Here is a 22526-nt window from a genome sequence, read left to right as displayed (position 1 = left end):
GGACTCAGCAGAAAGATCAAAGAAGCTAATTTAGAGGGAGACTGTGCCAGCAAGTCCCTCTCGGAAGCAAGACTCCTAAGTAATCAAGCTTTAGGCACTTGATTTCTCTTTAAAGCACAGGCTCCTACTACAGCTACTTTGAAACGAACTGAGGAGTTTACATAATTTAAAAGGACTGCACATAAGAAGTCAACTTGAATACATAGAGGTATGTGCAAGAACTTCACAGTCACATATGGATACCTGCAAACTGAAAGTTAAAAGGAAGTCAGGGAAGTTTTCACACATACCTAGCTTCAGGAAAAGAAAGAAATGCAAAGATAAGCCTAATCGTGTGCCGTCTGTTCCTATTTACTTGGGGCTGGGCTACCTTTCTAAAGCTAGAAAACTTGAAACTGTTCTGCAGTTCACACTGAAACAGGAATAACAATGGTATGCATGATACGCAGTATTAGCTCCATTTTCACTACTACACTTACATTACTACCATCTGGTTTACCGCTGCAGTACCAACCCAGCAAGATACCTCTATTTAGGATAGACATAGCCTCTCACAGACCTTATTTCTAGTCTTTTGACATTTACACAAACACTGCTGATGGTGCAATGCTTCACATACGTTTACTGCAGAAGAATGTACTTCCCTAGGCTAAACGTGTTGTAATACCTAACCTTTAATGGAAAAGGCCAAAGCCACATAATCTATGAAGGTGAATGAGGAAAATTCAAGAGCACTGGGAGCATTCACGTCCCTGTAATAATGTGGGGTCTTTGTGATAAAAACAGCCAGATGATTCCTGGAAATGGATCATCCCCCTGTTACAGACAGCACGCTTATAAACCCCAAGCATTCCTAGTAGCAGTTGGCTTGATGCAGAAATGCCACTGGCTCACTGATAACTTCATGTCTGGCTTTCAGAACAAGAGGGTTATCAGCACCAGCTTCCACTGTCCGCTTGCAAAACCTCACCCTCACCTTCGACTTCCTCTAGCTCCTTGATATCTTCAGGCACACAGAGTCCTGGTGACAGACAGTAACCAGATGGTCTTTTACCATGCAGCACTCAGTCTTTTCAGGAATTTAATCTGTTTTCCCAGAATATGCAGCACAGCCCTTAGTTCTAAAGTTGGCGTGCAGGTGCGATTGGATGCCTCTGGCTTTATAAATAGGCCTAACTGTTGGTGGCTTTGGTCCATGTCTGCAATTGAGCCATTTGACTGCTGCTTTAGAAAACCTGACCCCCTGCCTGGGCATTCTTCAGCGATTCTGACCAACTCCGGTGGCTCCTGTGCATCTTCGAGCGCCCTGTCAAACAGCTCGGCGTCTCCTAATTCCAACAGCGACATCACTTTCTGCTTTACAATCAGTAGCTTTTACAGCAATTCCTTTTCATTTGTTGTTGTTGCCAGCTATGTACAGCATAGCTGTATGTTGTACACACAGCATACGAGTACGGAGTATGTTGGATCCCCCATCCAAGACCATCTTCTGTGCTTGCTCCAATGTCTGTAGAGACCAACAGGACTTCATCACTTTATCAGAAGTGCAATGGGCCCATGATAGAAAAAACCAAAACTGGTTCTACTGCAACCCAGTTTTTCTGTCCAGATTATTGAATGAAGTATAGATTCTTGAAGTTTTGGATATACCTTATCTTTAATTTTAGATTATAATCATGGTTTTGTTTTTTTGGGGAAGGGGTAAATTAAAGCAGAAATATTACCTCAAATCATAACTCTTAGCCTCCTTCCAAGCACTTGCTTTCCTATATTTCTTCTTCTTAAAAAAACCCCAACCAAACAAGAAAACACAAAGCAAAAAACTAAGAACACCAAACAAAACAAAACCTATCTCTCTTCTAGACTTTAAACCCAGATTCTTATTCCCCATATAAGCGCACATATATCCCTCATATAAAAGCACATTAGCTCCAAATCAGAGACCAGCATCCAAAGGCAGAATTTGATTCAAACCTGGTCTGGTATAAACACAGACTGATGGTCTCATTTTTCTCCTGAACCTTAGTTCTTTGACATTTTGTGCTGTAGCAAGGTCGAGGCCTCTTCCTGCTTGGACTGGACACCTAGCTTGTGCTTTCAGACCACAAGAGTGAACTCTAGCTTTCATCTAATTATGGACACCACTAAATACGTATTTGAATCCACAAGCAGGCAATTAGGGATCCAAGTACACAAATACTCTCTGCAAAAAAGGCTGGATGACCTTTTGACAACCTCCTCATTGGATGTGAGGGATGGACAGGGACAGGATCCCACCATGTAGAACCTCAAACAACATGGTGTCAGCAGACGGACCCCTGGACCCCTGTACCTCACTTATTCAGTATATTTTTAAAACAGTTATGTCCTGGTTACACAGGCTGCTTTTCTTTCTCACCTTTCCAATAGCATGAGATAAATTAACAGAAAACATGAAGACTGCTGTAATTCTACTGATTATTTAATTAGTCTGTGCTCAGCCATGGCATTTCATGTGTTGCTTTCTTATTCTGTGCAACGAGCAGAGGATTTCAAAATTATATCTAAAGCATCTTCAAAATTACTGTAAGACTTCTATTAATCCTCATAAACTGTGGACATTTTCTTCTGCCTTTCACCCATTTCCATTTATTTTTGAATATTTAGGCAACACCCACCACACTACAATCTTGTAACTGGGACAGAAACTTTTAACTTCATTGCTATGAGTGAAGTTCATCATTCTTGTCACTAAAGGGAAAAAAAGGAAGGGTGAGGGGAATAAAGGAAGCAAGCCTGTTTCTGTGGGGAAAAAAATATCCCTCAAAACACAGAGTTTCTTTACATATCCATAATAATTAAAAGCAATACTGAAGAGTAAAGTTAGGGTGAAGAACTAGAAAGTATGGAGATAAAAAAAAGCTGTTTTCTAAACTAGTCTTTCAACAGAGTAACTCTCAAGAGAAGCCAGGGCTACTGTTGGTTTAGGGCCTATACACTACACCATGACAAAAGGGAACACTTTGGGAAAGGTACTGTCAAACAACTCTAGTTCAGGGGACCCGAGCAGAAATAAACAGTCAGTCCTTAGCACTCAACAATAAGCTGTCTGGATTTCTCAGTATTGTATGTAAAAGCCACACATCACTTACCCATTAAAGTAACTAAAACTTTTGTGACTCATATTTAGTCATTTTTTTGGCAGCTCGGTCTGGCTTGAACCAAGTCAAAACCACTAAGCAGAAATTCACAACCAGGAAACATTAGAGTGAAACAATGCAGAGCTTTAGAAAAAGGAAAGCAACGTCCTCAAGAAATAACTGGTACCTGGGAACTCACTCAACCACCTACACCCCTTACACATACATATATTTCCAACCTATTTTCCCTCCTAGGTCCAAAGCTATTTCTTGAAGAGTGCAGGCAAACAAGTTCACAGGAAACACTCAGAAACCACTCAGTCAAGATGGGCAGCCCTGTGCGGGTGAGCCCTGGGGGTGGAGGAGGCAATGCTGTGCCTAAGGCTGCCATTTACTGCCACAAGCCCTGCAAGCTGGGTTAGGATCACCAGAGGAAAACAGTGAATTACACCAAAGGTGCTGGAGAAATTCAGCCAGAATGTGGAACTAAGGAGAAATCACATTCCTTTATGATTCATGTTAAATGCAGTGAAAATGCAGAGGCTATATTTCACTCCAAAAGGATCTGCAGGACAAGGACACCACAGCACTGAGGCACAAAAATTCTAGACAATGACGACTTTTTATAATCTCCATAACTTAACACTGAGTTTAAAGCTTATGGGACCACCTTGGTGCTAACTGTGATATATCTTCAGTGAAGTTTATTAACCTATTCACCAGTACTCTGAGTTTAGTAAAATGCAGCACTGCAATAATACACACAACTGTCACAAAAACATGCAACCAATCGCTATGGTCGTCCAAAAAAAATATAGCAGAAAAACACTCTTACATGACATATTTAATGTTTCTTTTCAGCACCCTCCTCAATGTATTTGGACAAGATTTGTCTGGCTACAGTGTACTTCCAAACCTATCTTTATCTCATTGCACATGCAGACCTATTCAGAAAGTACGTGCTGGCTCCTGGAACTGCAAACCAGCTGACATAATCTTGGAGTTGTAACAAGCTTTGAACTTCCTGAAAGACAATCAAGACAGATTTCTGAAATAAAAACCACATCACACAGAAAAATCATATTATTGTACTAGATGCTAGGATACACTACCCAGAGAGAAACTTCAGCTTCTCACACCAGAAAAATAGTGGGAAAAAAGACCTGATTTCAGAAGACACCCTAAAATCCCTAAAAGCATCTTCTTTAAATAAAGCTTTTAGCTCTATGGCTTACTTCCATACAGTTATTTTTTGCTGTTGGTGGTGGTGGTGGTTTTTTTCTTTTATATTTATTTTGAACGAGCTGTGACCACTTGTTAATAAATGCAACAAGATGAATTTGCCGTTTCCTTATTATGATGCCGTGGACATTGGCACTAAGGCTCTGTTTTATCATCCATTGAATTCAGTGGAACATCTCTAACTTTCAACCATGGACACCAAGCTCTTAAACACAGCACAACTAGAGAAGCCACACCAAGAAAGAGACCACTGTGATCTCCATGAATGCTGGATGCTTCAGGGTATGTACTAGTAACAAGAAAAAAGCAATCAATGTGGAAACAGGTTTTAATTCTTCTCAATCCATACCTGGATGATGTCAAATGAGATCTCAGTAAGATGAAGGCACGTGCAATAGTGTGGTGAGATCACGCGGATGTGACCGGCTTCTCTGGTATCAGCAGATCATTCTGTCAACTATGAGGCTCAGTGACCTGGACCTTACCTGACACTGGTGCAGAAGAGCTGCAGGGCTATCCAGTATATGGATTATGAGGCCACTTGCACACTCAGGTAGTACAAACACCTATCAGGCCTCCTTATTTTGAATTTTCAATAGTTGGCTGCAAAACCCAGCTGAATGGCAAAGGCATCATCCAGCCATGCTAACTGAACGCCGAGCTGATAAGGAAGTAAACCCCTAGACTGAAGGCCGGACTGTCTCTACAGCGCCTTTATTTTGCTTTTAGTCTGAATTTTCTGAGAGCATCTCTGGCCAGTTTGCTTTCAGAAACTTCTTTCAGCTGTAAAGAAAATCTCTTTTCTTTCACATGTTTCTGTGTCCTTGTCTTGTTTCATTGTGGTTAACAGTCTTTCACTTTTGAGTATATACAAGCTACTGTTCAAGTACATTTATATCGTACAACCACTGACATAGAACATAATTTGTGGTACTGGTTTGGTTTCTTATACACCCCCAAAAGCTGATATTTTTATACAGTTTAATCTTCAAGTTCTTCATACGAAGCCGCACTTAATATTTGCATCCTTGCTTTCAATAACTTAGCATTTCTGGTTCTTAGAAAATCCTTCTTATTTTTGTATTTGTTTTACTCCTCAATTTGCAGTTTGAGTTTTGGCTGCTAAATACACCAAAGTGACATTTTTGAAGACAGCTATATACGTCAGTCTAAGAAAATTCAAATGAGCAATCCACCACAACTATGCATTCATTAGCGCTCTCTATTTACTGTGAGACCATCCAGCAGCAAAGATCCCTTGGTGTGACTGTTCTCCCCTTGCTCATAACCTCTCAAAATACTCCCGATTTGCAGCCTGGGCCTTCTGGTTAGATGAAGATTGCATGCATTCATTTGGGCCACAACACAGTACATCAGCTTTCTAATCCAGTAATGCACCTTTTCCGCATCACTCTCAAAACCCTGCCTTTGCCAGCAACCTTTTAAGTGCAAAGAACAAAATTTAAACCTCTGTTTACCTGTTTAACTCCAAAATATCAGATAGCTAAAAATTGTTTCCAGCCAACTGACCTAAAGGTATGACCATCTCACTGTTTACTCCATAGCTACTAATCCCACTCTAAGAACTTTTTTTGCTCCGTGCCCTTTGATATTTATAAATTTCTGGTGAAAGCTTTAAAATGCCTTTTCTTTCTTAGAATTACAGATTTTCAGTATAATCTGCATGAAAATGCAGACTATGGAGAGACTATCAATATGTGAAGTTTCTAACTCCTCCTGCTCAGCGGTGAGTATTAATACCCCCCTTAATTTTCCTGCATAACATGCAAGAATTGGGACCAAACTGAGAAACATGTTCCAAGACACTTAACACAACAAGTTGCTGCAGATCTGTGAGAGCTGCAGAGCAATAGAAACAACTTTTGGATGCATTTCCTTTACCTCTCAGGATGTAGTTCTGATAATTCTGGTCAGCCTCTGCTCCCACTTTGATTAAGCAAGTCAGACCTTCAGCGACCACAAACTCATGAACCAAGTCCTTGTCATCCTGCCATGGGAGAAAGGAAAAGCTGTGTTAGAATTTTGAAAGACAAAGAAAGAGGATGTATCATAATGTAAAACCAAATGCATACCTGAAACATTGACTTTATGTTTCAGATTACGTAAGCAAATTTATGCAAAAGTTGTTATATAGAAGACCAGAAGCAGAAGTCTGAATTTTGAAATCAGAATTAAATATATTGATGCAAAGCAAAAAAAAAGCCAAGCTTTTACCTTTAAGTCAACTACAGAAGATTAATATCCATAAAACATTACTTCTTTTTTTCCCCGTTAAGGGCTTGCAGACATTCTACCTGATATTAAAATCTAATCATATCACACAAACAGACATCCTTAAAGCCTTAAAGTGTCAGTATCAACAGAAGGCCATCTATATGCCTTAGCCTAATTCCAGTTTCAGTATTTGAAGTGCATACAACAAAACTTTTTAGATTGTTGTTTACTGCAAAGTAATATTATATTCTTTATCTTAACGTAAGGGTAATTCATTATATTTAGAATGGGAAAGTATAGTGCTGAATATAAGGACACTAGCAGATAATATTCCCACATCATGATGGCAAACACAGTGAATGTAAGAGAAAATACTCCTTCGTATTTGATGGGAGTTAAACTTGGTAAAGCGACTCACTTTTTTTTTAACCACTAGTCCTTTACTCAGGGCAGCAGAATGAACCCACATCACACACCAGGGACAGGAGGGCTTTGCTGGGCGCTACATGCATAATACTATGCCAAGGGACTATTTAGCACCACATCTAAAGCTTGCCGTCTCCTCTTACAGAAGGCTCACATAGGCTCACAAAAGGCTACTAAAAAGTTGATTAAGCAGCACTTAACGAATGAGCCATAAAAATTAGGCACAAACCCCATTTAAAATATTAATGGAAGAAAAGTACTCTGTGGACAAAATCATCAGAGTTGCAGAGTCCCTTCTTTTCATTATTTTAACATATGTTTTCATACACAACAGTGTATTAGACAGAAATTTCAGCTTTCCAACAACACAGCCCCAAGAAGCCAAGATCTAGACAGCAGATAGTTTTGTTGAGAGTGATTTCTGAATTCACCACGTACACAGAGAAAACTGGCAAGGGAAATAAAATAATCAAGTCCCTTTTAGTGTGGCAATTCACTTATTGCAAAGTTCTTTCAGCCTGACAGACTATTTCTCATGAATTTCCTTCTTCCACCAGAACTAAGTTACAGAATTCTTAAAGGCTGACCAGATGGGATATTTAAAATTGTAAGGTGATCTAGCAATTTGTAAGAAATGTAACAACTATGAGAAAAATCTGTTTAATGTTTCAGGAGAAGGTCAAATTTGTTAAAACAATTTAAATATATATTCTACAGTCATCTATAGATACACAAATTTATCACATGATAAAGGTGATTTATTCTTAAAAAAGTATATAAAGAGGAAGCATACAGTAATTCCCCACATCTTTGCAAAAGTATACAGTAAAACCCAAAAATAGTAAGATAAAATCCACTGCTGTGCACACTTGAACTAAAAATTTTATTTATTTCTTCATCTCAATGCTTTAGTTTTTGAGGGTGTTATTTTTTTCTTTAGATAGATAAAAGCCTTGATAATGTTTTCGAAGAGCTAGGAAGTTTACAGACTCCCATGTTGGACCTGGGCACTACGGACACAAGCACTCTGTTTTATGAAGACAAAAAAATTCCTCTATCTATCCATTTGCCATACTCAAACGACGATGCGATTACCACTAGAGAAGAAGAAGAGTACACAGTCTACCTGTTAATACCGATGGACTAATTACATCCTGAATTCCTCTGTTGTACACAACAGTGTTTTAAAGGTGCATGCACAGGTCCCCCTCCACTGCAGCCCACCAGGGAATCCCCTTTGTGGTTCCAGAAGAGAACTGAAGAATTAAGACGGCTGTTTACGCTGAGCCGCTAAGGACCTTTTTACAGCAAGGAACCTCTGGCTGGCAGAGAGGCTGCTGCACCTTTGGCCAAGCCACTGACCTAAAGGGCATAGCCCAATGCACAGGACAGGGGCCTGGGAAGGGGCACGGTCAGCCAGGACACGTGGACCTCTGCTTGTCCCATCCTGAACAGTGACCTCTGGCAAAGTCCTTCCCAAATGCCATCACTTAGAGGACCGAACTCTTTAATTTGGAAGGAGTTTATCTCAAGTTAATTTGCGCAGCAAGTGGTACCAAAATTCACAAGGTGAACTTCCAGAACAACATTTTACAACAATTGGAGTCCTGGAAAAATCAGAAAAGGACACAAGAAGAAATGCTTTCTGATGGTCAAAGCTATATCTCAGGTTCATTCCCCTCAAATTTGGGGTACTTGATTTAAAATCAAGCAACTACAAATAAATACATAAATAAATACGCATGCATGCAATACATAGATCCAAATCACACTGGATAGCAAGCAACATTCAAGCTCACCTTATTTGGTGGAGAGCCACCTCCAACAGAACAGGGAGGCAGAACCATCCCCAGAGACCCCAGAGGAGTCTCCTCCAAGGCCACCCCTCAGAGCCAGGCAACTGCTCCCTCCCATACATCCCTTTGCATATGGTGTTTTTAACTCAAAGAAACTTGAGTAATCTCTTGTCCTTTGAAAATTTTGAATCTTGTTTCTCCTAAAACTCAAGACAGAGGAACACATCCCTGGAATTTGTCAGCTAAGCTTAAAGAAAAGTATATTCAGGGTTCAGGTACACTAGGGCTACACACCATGGCAATTCACAAGGAGCTTGCACACCGAGGAAGTAAGTTATCCTGTATGCCAAGGTCAGTGGTTAAAAACTCCCTGCTACTAAAGAAAGAAGGTGCCAAATTCTCCCAACCCAGAGTGGGCAGTGGTAGGAGCAAGGGCAAGGGACAGAAGGGACAGGTGCACACAGAATTTAGAAAAAGTAACAGAAATCGGTAACATAGTGCAGAGTCAAGAAATCTGTGGGGAAAGCATCCTCCAAATTAGTTTTTCTTCAAATCTGATGACAAATAGATGCATATTTTCTTGGCAACACCACTGTCTAATTTATGAGAAACAAGATATAAAACAATATAAACTACCAGTTATTTTTTCTGATGGTAACGATGTCCTAGTTCAGAGCACACCTCCTTGTTCTTTAAATACCTTTTGTTGATACCCGAGTAGACATTTTGGTTTTGCATCAAGTGTGTTTGCATCATCCTTGCGTTGAGGGAAAAAAAAAAAAAACCAACTACTCTGGATTGACTCTCAGTCAAATAAGCAAGACTGAAAAAACAGGAAAAAGGAGGAATAACTGTGGTCTGTGGATTTTGACGTTTGTTAATAGACCTAACATGCCTGTTTGGGAAAAATAGAAGACATTTGGATAAAACAAACAAAAAAAAATGTCCCTATTGTAGAGAAGTTAACAGTAGTTCAGCTTTAGAGACCTTCAGGTAGAATCCAAAAACAAAAGGAACTTTTTAACAGTACATAGCCATTAAGGGCTGCTGACGTTCAGTGACAGATAAAAGCTGAAAACTAAAATACCCATTATAACTTTAAGATGTGAATGCATATCAGAGCATCACCTGGGGAAAAATTAGCATTTAATTCTCAAAACACCTAATGCTAAAGATCTGTTTTATGTTGGTGACTTTTTTTTTAAAAAAACAAACAAAACACAAACAAACAAAAAAAAACCAACAAAAAAACCCACACCCAAAACCAAGGACCTTCGCAAAGCAAATTGTGAGATCTGCCTTCTGGAACTTTTTCAAAGCAGCCAAAGGAGAAAACCACTACAGCATACAGTCATCCTTGACTGAAAGGAGATATATTGCAGGGCAAAGCAGAGGAAATGAAGGGGATGAGGGACTCCAACCAGACTGCTTTTGGAAAGCACCAAATAAACAAATCAAACCTGAATTAAAAAAGGCTTTTAAGGTACTTCTCCTTTCCTAAATAAAAGGGAAAAAGAAGGTGTAATGAAGCAGAGTACAAACACATCACACTCTAGACATAAATCTGAACTCAGGACATTATCTATCCCATCATACATACATGATGAGAGGAAAGAAGCAAACATCTGGAATGTGCAAAGAAAGATGAAAGGCATCCAAGCCCATACGTTCTACATTGAAAGGAGAATGTTTACATCAATTTTGGTCTAGGATAATCTTTTCAGACCCATTAACTCACTGACTTGCCAAGTTAGGTGACCTCAAGAGTAAAGGCTACTCTCTAGCAGTGGTAAGAGGTTCAGGTTTCCAGGAAAAGAGCATTCATTGTACGGAATATGTGGTGTGTGTGACAATGATATGTACAAGTAGCTGCCGCATTTGTGTGATAACAGTTAAAAGGAGGCAGGGAAAGGTTGTCATTTGCTATGGAAATGGACTCCTCAGCTAATATTGCAAAGATTTATGACCCCTTAATCATCAGGCATTAAAGCACTGATGAGAAAAGCAGCAAAACACAGGCAAAGCTCTCTAAGCTTCCTGCTAAGCTCCTGCAACCATAAAGATTGTGCAGTGACACAAAGGCTGGCTACTTAAAGTCTTTATGAAAGGATACCAGTGGCCTCGTCAGGTAACTATATTTCATGCATTCATTCACAGATTTGGAAGAGATTGTCTCTTCCTTTCTTCAGCCGTCTCAGAAGGAAAAACAAGACAGCGTACGTCGCTTCGTAATAGAGCTCTATTTTTGCCCAATGTGTAATGAAAAATATAATAACTATTTTCAAATTGGTGAGTTTAAAGCTAGCTTATGTGCTTGACAAAATGCAGAAATCATACTTTCACCTGCATAACTAAGCCTAGCTATGAAAAGACGCCACAAACTTGTGATCAAGCAGTCTATACAGTATGCTCATGTGCCATTAGCAGAGTAAGAAATGTAGGTTCCCTTCTCTCCCACCCACTCTGTCTCTGTAGCATTTGATATATTCTCTAATGCAGTTTGAAGGTGGAGACTGAAGACATTTTTCCAAGGAATGGCACTTTGCGAGAATGCATCTTATCTTATGTGCAGCTTCCACGTGCAAAGACAAATTGTTTACATACTGTTAAAGATAAATCTTTCTGAAGCCTATTTCTGAGGGCCATATGTTTGAAAACTTTTACCCAAAGCATTATTTTAATGCCACAAGAAAGTTGCTTTGCTTTCTAATAAGAATCAAGGTTTTGGAACACAGTTTCTCAAGGGCAAGATTTTTTAGTTTGGGGTTTTTGTTTGTATTTTTTTTAACTAACAAGCACTGGTGAAAGCTCTATTCCAAGTATTTGGGGAAACTGGATCAGTAACTGAATATTCACATTTGGATATGGACATACATATTTCTCTCTTACGTGGCTAACAGCTGTGCAGAGCACTGTCTTTCCAAGAAATCAGAACAAGATGCTCGTCTAAGATTTCCACCAAGGAGAAACTAATTTTTATGTTTTTTTCCTTCCTTTCATAAACTATCCCATTGTTTCTGGTTGCTTGAGCATTCCCAAATTTAATCCTATGCTGTACAATCCTCTCCTTTTTCTGTTACAAAGTTAAACATTACACATTTTATAATGTTCATTTCTTTAAATAAGGAACCGTGGGGTCCCCAGCCTGTGCTCTCCACATGACACGTTACTGAGTGAGCCAGCAATCACATTCTGTACTGACCAAACCTTCCAAAATGCAAAAGTTGCAATAATCCAGCCTAGAAGCGCGAGCAGCACAGGTAGCCGGGGTACCAGTCACAGCCACAACAATTCTTGCTAAGCTTTGCCTACTGGCATACAGGAGGGAACTGCATTCACACTGAGCGCCAGCAGCGAATGCACTTCACCCTCTGGTTGAGGAAGAGCTTCCCTCTCTGCTTTGTCACTCTACAACATCCCTATTAAGAGAGATTTAAACTCTAATTCTCAGGACAGCTCTGATTTGTCTGTACACCAAAAACGGTAACTTCACAAAGATACACTGTATTCATGTTTTAATGTTGTGATAATTCACCTAGGCAAACGACAAGATGAATATTGCCAATTCACTGTGCAATGTAGCATAAGAGAGAAAATGTAAACTCTACTGGATTCAAAGAGGAGAAATACCCTCCTTTGCTGCCTGAAATCTAGCCTGGCTCCAGAAATAAACACTACTACTTTTTAGGAGGGGGAGTTAAGGAAATCTCTATTCATTGCTATATTCATCAATCAAATAGTATGCTGGGAAAGTATGCTGTCCCTACTCTACATCAAAACACTGGAGTGAGGTCTCCTTGGAAACCCCTCTTCCTCAGATGACCCTGCCAGGAGTATGTGCTGCACAGCAAGGAGGCGGAACTGAAAAAGAAACCCCAGATGATTACCCTCAATATGAAAAAAAACAAAGTAACACAGAAAAATATATGGAACACTGAAATGCCAGCACACTTGCAGAAAGTCCCCCCCAAAATATAAATGAACTTTTTAGATCTGAAAAGACATTTTTTCATCCTTCCTTTTTTTTTAAATCTCCTGCAAAGTCAAGATAGGATCACAAAGTTCAGCTGGTTTTAGGAGGATTAAGGGTTAGGGATTAGCCTTCATTCATTTGGGGATGTAAATTAGCGGCAGAGGGACAGCAGCTGACTGGTGAGGAAAGGGAGGAAGGAGGAGGCAGGTCAAAGAGCAAACCATGCACGACTGCAGGCTTTTGCTGGTATAAATCTCAAATGACAATACATCTGGCGCTCCACCACGAGAAAGTAAAATGCAGGGCTATTGCCCAATATACTTGAAAAGCCTCTTCTGTTACTAAGCGAATAAAGGTAGAGTGATAAAATCGGGGTTTGTGTTAGCAATAAATAGCATCAGTGATTGGTACGTCCCCATGTATTCCATCCTTCCTACTCCTAATACCTCAAGGAGATTAGAAATCTACTGGTCTTCTTTCCTAAGCATTCCTCCAGCTTGGCAAACCCTCATGTATACAAAAGAAACCCAGAACAACCCCACATCTTGCTCCTAACCTGTCTGCCCTGGGCAGCAGTAGAAATGTAGCAGTGCAGGGCTATGACCAGAATGTACTTCCATTACCTGAAAGCCTTCAGGTCCACAGGCTTCCCATAGGATTTCCAACGCTTATATGATGTTCTGCCCCAGTAACAAGGGGAAATTAACCGCCAGTTCTTCTCAGCCTTCCTTTCAGCTGCCTAGCTCTGCAACCCCAGAGTCTGCATTAGAAATATACCACAATAAAGTCTCCACAATAATATTTTTAACTATTGTACCTGCCTTCAGTGTGCATCACATCTGCTAAAGTTCCCAGCAAAATAACTGCTCCCACTGACAAGACTACAGTAATGTAGTAATAGAGGAGTTATGCCGTGCTCTATTAGAAAAAGAAATCCCAGACCATTTCTGAAGTCCAGCTTTTCTACTGGCTAAGCAACAGGTTGCATTTTATAGATCAAGATTGGCCTGCAATGTTTGCAGTTTGAAAAGCTCATTTTGGCTTGAAAACTGAGTAAACATAGTCAACAAGTGATTGAAGGAACATGGACCGCCAAGACATAATTTATAGTTACTTTCCCACACTTCAAAATGCAGTTCTCTTCTTTGGACTCCAAAATTATTGATATAATTAAAGTACTGGATTGGCAATCCAGAAGTGCCTGATACTATCTAATTCAATTGTCACTGTTTATTTCAGTCCATTTTAAAAGCCAAGTCATCTATTGCAAACAAAACTGGAAAGAAATAATTCCAAACACACATATATACACATACATACATAAACTTAAGTCCTATGTGTCCCTCAAGACTGTATTGCCATTTCAACCTAAATTATTTAAGCCGCTAAAAAAAACAATTTTATGTATGGACCAGATAAGCTGGTGGTTAAGCAGGCAAGTCTTGTATTAATCCCTGAAACCGCTGCTCTGCTTTGAGTCAGGACACTACTTTTAGAAGGTGAACCAACACAGCTCTCGGGGTAGCAGAGAAAAGTCTTCTGCTGTCACAAAGGGTCCATCTCTCTGAGACAAGTATTTTCACTCCCTGATACCTGGCAACTCAGAAACTACCCCAGTGTCCCGTTTTCAGCTGGGGTAGAGTTAAATTTCTTTGTAGTAGCCAGTATGAGACTATGTTTTGGATTTTTGCTGGAAACAGTGGTGATAATGTGGAGATGTTTTAGTTTTTGCTAAGTAGTGCTTACACTGGTCAAGGACTTTTTCAGCTCCCCGTGCTCTGCCGGGTGCACAAGAAGCTGGGAGGGGACACAGCCGGGACAGCTGACCCCAACTGACCAATGGGATATTCCATACCATATGACGTCATGCTCAGTATATAAAGCTGGGGGAAGAAGGAAGAAGGGGGAGGCGTTTGGAGTGATGGCGTTTGTCTTCCCAAGTAACTGTTATGTTGGAGCCCTGCTTTCCTGGAGCTGGCTGAACACCTGCTTGCCCATGGGAAGTGGTGAATGAGTTCCTTGTTTTGCTTTGCTTCTGTGCACAGCTTTTGCTTTACCTATTAAACTGCCTTTATCTCAACCCATGAGTTGCCTCACTTTTACTTTCCTATTCTCTCCCCTGTCCCACCAGGGGGGAGTGAGCAAGCGGCTGCGTGGTGCTTGGGTGCTGACTGAGGCTAAACCACGACACCCAGATAAGGCAACTTCAGTTGCTGTCTTCCTTCCCCCATGTTCCCACCAGCACACCCAGAAGATGAACACCTTGAGAACAAGGGTGTCCTGGACTGCGATGTCCAAAAACTGCAGTAGCTGCCAGAGGTAACTGAGGCAGTGGCAGAAGCGTTTTAGTGGTGAAGAGTTTGATTGGGACCAAGAAGCCAGTTTGTGCTTCAGTGGAAGCTCCCTCACCTTGCTACCCGTGTTGATTGCAAATGCACTTCAGTCGCTTTACTGCCCTCACCAGCTGTGCCACAGCTTCCACTCCTCTGCCCTCCAAGCTTTTTCCCACACTTCTCCATGCTGACTCCACACTCATCTGCTTCTCTCTCCCAGCCTTTACATGTTCCCAACTCATTACATGTACATCTGGGTAGAAGCATGACCATAACGTGACATACAGACATCAGTATTTTAACACTGTTCCCTTTTTTCCTATTCTTGCATCTATTTATATGGAGTAACAGTTTACAATAGCATGCATGGAAATGATCATCCCCCTTTACTTTCAGTGGGGTAATATATTTAAGTAACCTACAAGGCAAAAGTATGTGTTCTAGTGATGATTACAATGAAAATTCACCTTCAAGCATCAATTCCATTGCATATCCTTGCCATGTGTCAGTTGCCTAAGTGGCAATCACCAAATGGCAGCAAATTTTTCTGCCAGCCTTTTAAGCATACCGTGCCGGCTAATGAAGTATTAAAAAATAACTTTTCTTTCTTTCCAAGGTGAAAACATTTCAAATACAGGTCACTCCATTGCTTATTATGGATTTCCACCTTGACACCAATAAAGAGATACAGAAATTCACCCAAAAGCAAATTGTTTGATTTACAGCCATTAATACCCTGCAGTCTCCCTTTTGAAATACCCTCAGTCCAGAAAATAATAATGTTGTTTATAATAAAGTTTTTATACTTTATTGTATATATTTTTTATATATATATATAATAAAAATTATTAATAAAGTATATAAATAATGTTGGTTCTCAACAACACATTTTGTATTGCGCTAAAAATACCAGCAAAGCAAATACGGCATTTGCTGGTGTTTCCCGTTAGCAAAGCAGAGAAGCTGCAACACTTATTATTTCACACCTCCTTTACACAGGGACACATTTTAAATTGTATGCCTTTCTGCAGTTTCTTTTGGATAGTTGAAAGAATACCTGGGGTAAAAATAAATGTTTTAATAGTTAACATTACTTTACAAATTAAAATTTGTGAAAATATATCCAGTATTTAATACCTTGAAAAAAGACCTTTGTATAAATAACTTTTCGGTAATACAAAGACTTCTCAAAGTCTTTCTCAAATTTGTCAAATTCCTCAAGTGTTAGGTATGCAGATACCCAAGATATTCAGCATTAGCCATGTATCTGTCCCAGTAGCTGTCCTACAGCATATAAAAGAAATTTTGGCAAAAAGTAACAGATAAGAATCAAATTCGGCTTTATTACATTTGTTGACGTTCCTCAGAGTCAAATCAGTGTTTATTAGACACAGATAAGGTATGTTTAGAGCACCAAGTTCCAGCCAACAAAACCAGAAGAAATAGTATGGCAGAAGGCAGACAACAAATATTGCATACGTTTATGAAAATATTTAAATGTTTAAAACTTCCTTAGCAATCTCTTTTTTATTTTCCTTTTTTTAAAAAAATTAGTCTTGTCTAGTAAAATTTTAACTTCTTAGAATAATTGCTCCTTCCTACTGGGCATCCATGAAAAAAACATGAATTTAAAACCTGAAAATGTTCAGCTCATATTTGTATTATTTTATCAAGATCCAATACGTCATTTATTACCACCCATTTCCAATTCATTTATGACTTTTTCTTCCTTAGTGAGATGCGTCTGATTTGTATATGAATGAAGAATTGGTCCTTTAAGGTATCTTGAGTTTCCTTTCATAAAGGGTCTTTTCCCTTTTGGATATATGCAACAAATTCTTGAGAAGACCAGGAAGAAAAATCAGCCTACAGTCTTTCATGTTTATACTTTTCTAATAGATGATGAGACTGTAAAAGGTACATATTGCCACTTACATGTAAGGAAGGAAATAGAAGTTTGCACTACTAAGATGAAAAGAAAGGTATCTTCAGTTGATGTAACTGAGATCCCCAGTCGCTCACTCATCTCTTAAGTTGATTAAACGCAAATTGAAATTTAGAGAGGGAAGGATGCTTAGCCTGTACAGCAAAGCTGCTCCCGTGCCACAAGATCAAATTACTGTGATTCTGTCTGATCTTCACCACCATCTTCCCCAAGAAACTTCTGTTTCCCCTTTAATCTGAACATGGTGTCTTGCTTCTTCAGTGACTTTGGTCATACTTTACTCCCTTCACATAACATGCCTGATTCCTGTATCAGATGAGGGAGCTGCTGGTAAAAGCCACCTTACTGTGACACTATAATGCATGCTTCCAGTACTCTCACTGCACTTAAGCTTGCAGTTGCATGATGCCACGTTCACCTGAGAAAGATCCCAGAATTACCATCAGATTCTACCACGGACATTGGTGGGCTACCTGTCTGGGCTGTACAGAGCAATGAAGTGATGCATTCTGTCTTTTAGGAGAGGGAACTGAACTGTACTTCAATGCTTAAAACAGGTCGAAAGAAAGAACATGGAAGAAAAAAAAAAAAACTCTGCTACTATTTCAGCAAGTTGAACCTTTTGGAAGTAACTTTCTGCTTTCAATATTTTATTATTTCAGTTAATGAAGGAGCAGATAATTACAGGATCTTTTTCCCCAGATAACTTTTTGTGGCCTGTGAGTGCAAGAAGCAAGCAAGCAAAAGTAAGTCACACCTCAGTATCAGATTAATCTACACAATTATTAGCCACAAAAGCTTTGGTTGCCTCCCCCTATAAAGACAAAGCATTTAGCAGGAAATGAACAAAAAAAGTCCTGCTGTCTCTGTTTACTACAGCCCACCCACCTGTATACTCTCAACCACCAGGTAAAAATAACAGGGAAACTAAAGACAATTTATGCCATTGACTTGATGGGGACAGAACATCATCTTTTGCACCTTGAGTAGACAGCAGATACGTCAATATACTGTGTTTTTTTTCCTCCCAGTTAATAGCAGAATTAAAAATTCCTAGAAAAGTCACCTCAACCAGACCTTACCAGGGATATTCTTCATGGCAGCTTAAGCAACAGATCATGCATTGTTTTACATACTTGAGGAAGCTGAAGTAGATAGGCTCCATACAAAATGAGGTTTCCTGTTTCAATTCAAAGATTCACACAGATTAAAGAATGAACAATGGTGGCTTCCCAAGTTTTCAGGCTATCATTGTGGTGGAAGTAGTTGATGTTTTATAGTCTCATTAATATCTGTTTAGATCTCAGCCTGTAATATTGTCTAGGCATGAAGAATACACTCTATTTGCCAATGAAATTAAGAAACTGACTTTGACATCTAGAGTGTCACACCTCTTATTTATAATCTCTAAAAGTAATGAGACATATCCTTTGTAAAACAGAATTAAACAGAAATGTAAACTGCTACATGGAACTATGGTGAATTTGATTTGGGAAGGAAATGAAGGTTTCTCTCTTTTTCATTACTTAATCAAGAACCCTTCCAAGAGGGCTCTTGAAGGGGAGGTAGCAGCCTGCCTCACAAGTGATGACAGCAGCCCCTAAATCAAGTCTAACACAGCTTCAAACCCTAAGGAGTCATCAGTCATGCTTGCAAGAGGGGAAGAAGCAGCCTCCTTCCTTGAGATCAATGAGGCAAACACAGAATACTCCTTCTGCTCTCCTAAGGATGATTGATGACTCCTTAGCAGCTGAAGTGTGTGACATTTGATTTCACTCACTGATAAGATTGTGTCTATCCAAACACCTTCTAGTTAATGTTTCCAGGGCCCCTACATAGCTGTTCTTTGTGACGTTTTACACAAAGCTCAATTGTTCAGTGATTAATGAATTTCTCAACAATAGAAGAAAATTCTGCAAGAGAATTTTGTGACTGTGTTGCCTGATATTCTGATCACAACACAAAATGGGAATCTAGGCTCCTTAACAAAAATAGTGGGAGATCTGCGTCTGTCAAATGACACTTATTGTGGAAAACAGTCCTAAAAGAGAACCGGCTTTTTTCCGTAACACTTCAAAAAATACCCTTTAGATCTGCTCTCCAGAAAACCTAATGCAATGCACTGATTCCTTAAAAATATTTTCCAAAACTTTAACAAACAGATTTACACATTATTATAGATTTCAACAGACTTGAAACATGTTTTATAGCTTTCTTATTTTTTTTACAACATCACATTCTTATCCAGTTATTTTGTATTTGGAAATCATGCAATCAGCATTATTTGAAACTATGCTTTGTAACTACAAGGCACACTTTTGTTTACAGGTTCTAAACCGTGTCTGCTTTACATTATATCTAGTCATATCAGAGGTCTTGTTGAGTAAACTTTTTAATATCACATAAATTGTGCAGCACAATTTACATATATTAAAATGCTTTGATATTGAATTGATATAGAATTAAATATTTTAAGCAGCTGGATTTTTATCTCTTTTATGATATCACAATCAGGTTTGCTGACCCTGATTTTGTAAGTGCCACGTTCAGCTGGATTCTGCCCTGGCTGCCTTTGGGAGTTTTAGCACTTTGCACAAAAATCATGAATCTCTGATAAATGCAAGAGCCAAGCAACTCAGAGGTCTGCCAGAAAATACATTCAAAGGGAGCTAAAACTGTACTTCAACAGGTTGTCAGTTATATCTGTATATCATTTTTCAGTTCTTTTAAGGTAAAGTGCTTCATATACTTCTAGCCTGAACATTACTTTCCGTATGCCGTAAGTTTGTTTGTCAAAAAGCATACTGGTAAATCAGAAGAAGAATACTGCAGTACAGTTGAGCAGAAGATGGTGACTGTGGCTACTTAACCCTTCTGAACGAATGACAGGAACAGAATAGCATTACTGTCAAAGGAAAATGCTGAACATAACCTCTATCATTTCGCCAAAAACAGCTCACCAGAAGAAACCAAAGAGAAATTCCAAGTTTGGACTTGCCAAATGAATCTTTCATTTAAAATCTGAAACAAAGGCATTGCTTTTGCCAAACATTGCTAAGCTTCGCTGAGGCCTTGCATGAAAAACCAAGAGCTCCAACTATTTGGAATTCATATTTGATGTAAAACTTGGGCTTGTTCCCACTTAAGACAAGTAAGAGACTGCATGTTACCTTGGAGCTCTTTAAATTAAAAATGATACTGACACAGAACTGTGCCAAATTAACTCAGCTATGATGAAATGATTATAAAAACACAGTGTTATGAACTGTCTTGGCACTTAAAGACATGATGAAGTCTCCATAATACTCTGAACATTTGTTAAAATAAAAATAAAGACTGGTTTTGAAGTCAACATTTTATTTCCAAAATACTGTACTCTTAAGGAATTTAAAATACTAACTATAATGAGATGCAAAATCAAACAGATATTGCTGTTGAAAAATATACTTTTAAAAAAACTTTTAACATAATGATAGATTTCTAATGCTGACATACTTTAATGTCATAGGCTAAAAAATAAATCAGGTATGACCTTTTGGACACTAGTGTTTGGTCTATAATATAACCTCATAATATTAACTTCTATTTCTCGTCACTAAAAAATTAAAATAGCTTTTCTTTCTAAAACAGATATAAAAACCGTCTTACATTCTCTCTCTCATGGTTCATTATGAGATAAACTAAAATCATACCCAAAAGACGCCCTTAGCAACGCCGTAACTGTAGTTAAGGTCAGTGAAGTTGACAGGAAAAAAGGAGTTTACATCATACAGGATCTCATTTTCCAGTTTGAAGTGTACTGCCTCAAATACTTGAGCATATGATATGAATACTCTCCAGCTTGAGGAATACTTCTCCTCAATTATCCACTTATGAGAACCTGTATTTTGAGAGTATATGAAGATTTCTTGAAGGGTATGTTTGTTCAATGAACAGCAACAGTTCTACCAGAAGTAGCTACTTAAGGTGGTAACAGATAATTCCCAAATTCCTTTCCAAACCACATACATTAGACAGCAAAGAAGTAAAATTTTTCAAGGAAAATTATGTTCTGAAACTGTCAGATAGGCTTCACTTAAAAACTAAATTCATACACTGGTATCAGTTTGTGTGCATTGCTTTTCCCTTCCCTCTCATTACTCTTCAACCCAGTCATCTCCAATTAAATTTATTAGGATAAATATTTAAACAACATTTCCATGAAAAGAGCTGATTAGCTGTAAGACAGAGATCTTACTGGTGAGTTTGCTGAAAGGACTGAGGACTGTGTGCTCAGAAATACTTACTAGACTTCAAATAGCCTACCTGGAAGAGAACATTTATGAATACACAAAATGGGAAAAGCCATGACAGGAGGTGCGGGATGGGTGGGAAGAGAAGGTTAGCACTCACTGCTAAATATGCATGAGTGCCCAGATTAACCTGGGGAATACATAAATTCAGAGAAATACAAATATTCCCAGAAACAGTTGAGGTTAACAAAAAGAGAAGAACTCTTGGAAACCTGCCTAATTTCCTCTGAGCACACAGTCCACCCACCTGGCTACACAGGGAAACCCAGCTTGCATCATTGTGACTCTCAAACAGTCCTTCCCTGAGAATGCCTCAAAGATACAATGGTTTTCCCAATCTGTGGCCATGAGATGACCAGACTGTTTTGGAGCTAGAAATCCTCCTTTGTCCAACAATTTCAAAATGCAGAGACTTTTTTTCTGACCCAGAAGACATCTTCAACTACCCAAATTTTCCATTAAATGGTCCACCCTTCATCATCTCCCCCTATTGTTCAGAAAATCTTCATTCTGTCATCTTCTAAATTCTGAATGCTTTGAAACCTGCAAAAAGCATTGTGTGCTTTGGAAATTTGCAATTCTGCAGTCTTGCAGAATTGTTAAACATTGTTATTCTTCTTAGAACAAATGTCTATTTAAAACAAAGCAAAAAATGCTAAACTAATAGCTTGAAACCCTTGCACCTGCCTACTGTAGCTGAAAAACATAAGTTGTCATCCTCCATTTGGATCCATTAGTAAAGCAGGAGAGGTGCTTTTCTTACTGGTTTCACTTATATTTACGGATAGAAATGGAACATGTCATCCTGAATTCCATTTTAGGATCACATTGGCAGTATGCTCTTTTCAGCTAATCAATAAATCATTTCCTCTAACCTCAATCTGAATTCTAACACCTTCAGAGTTCTCCCACTACATCTTGGTTCCTCAACAGATTTCTCCCATGTCTCTCACATCCTTTTTCAGTTTTGGATGTGGCCTAGTCTATTTGTCAATTATGAGGCCACTGTTGGGCCACGACCCCAAACCATGGTTTCCTAGCTCCTCTTTTCACACCCCTCTCCCAGTCTTCCCAATACAGAACTATGACACCGTCTAAAAAGCAGCCTAAGTTTCCACCTAAGAGTTGCAATTTTCTTCTCTCCTTTCCTGGCAGGTTCCCGCCA

The 22526-nt window shown here is 39.1% G+C and overlaps 1 protein-coding gene across 6 annotated transcripts in view; it reads right to left on the bottom strand.

Annotated features, from left to right (window-relative positions):
• FHOD3 (formin homology 2 domain containing 3) overlaps positions 1–22526 on the bottom strand; it is a 407821-nt gene that overhangs the window by 193513 nt on the left and 191782 nt on the right. For all 6 annotated transcript variants that reach the window (XM_075084393.1, XM_075084397.1, XM_075084392.1 and 3 more), the window contains exon 5: positions 6264–6369. In XM_075084393.1, the coding sequence (XP_074940494.1) occupies positions 6264–6369 (106 nt within the window). The remainder of the gene's footprint in view (positions 1–6263; positions 6370–22526) is intronic.

This window comes from Phalacrocorax aristotelis, chromosome 2 (genome assembly GCF_949628215.1).
Source record: "Phalacrocorax aristotelis chromosome 2, bGulAri2.1, whole genome shotgun sequence".
Taxonomy (NCBI): Eukaryota; Metazoa; Chordata; class Aves; order Suliformes; family Phalacrocoracidae; genus Phalacrocorax; species Phalacrocorax aristotelis.
The sequence above is the reverse complement of the archived record's forward strand: the minus strand, read 5'-3'. Positions and strand labels throughout refer to the sequence as shown.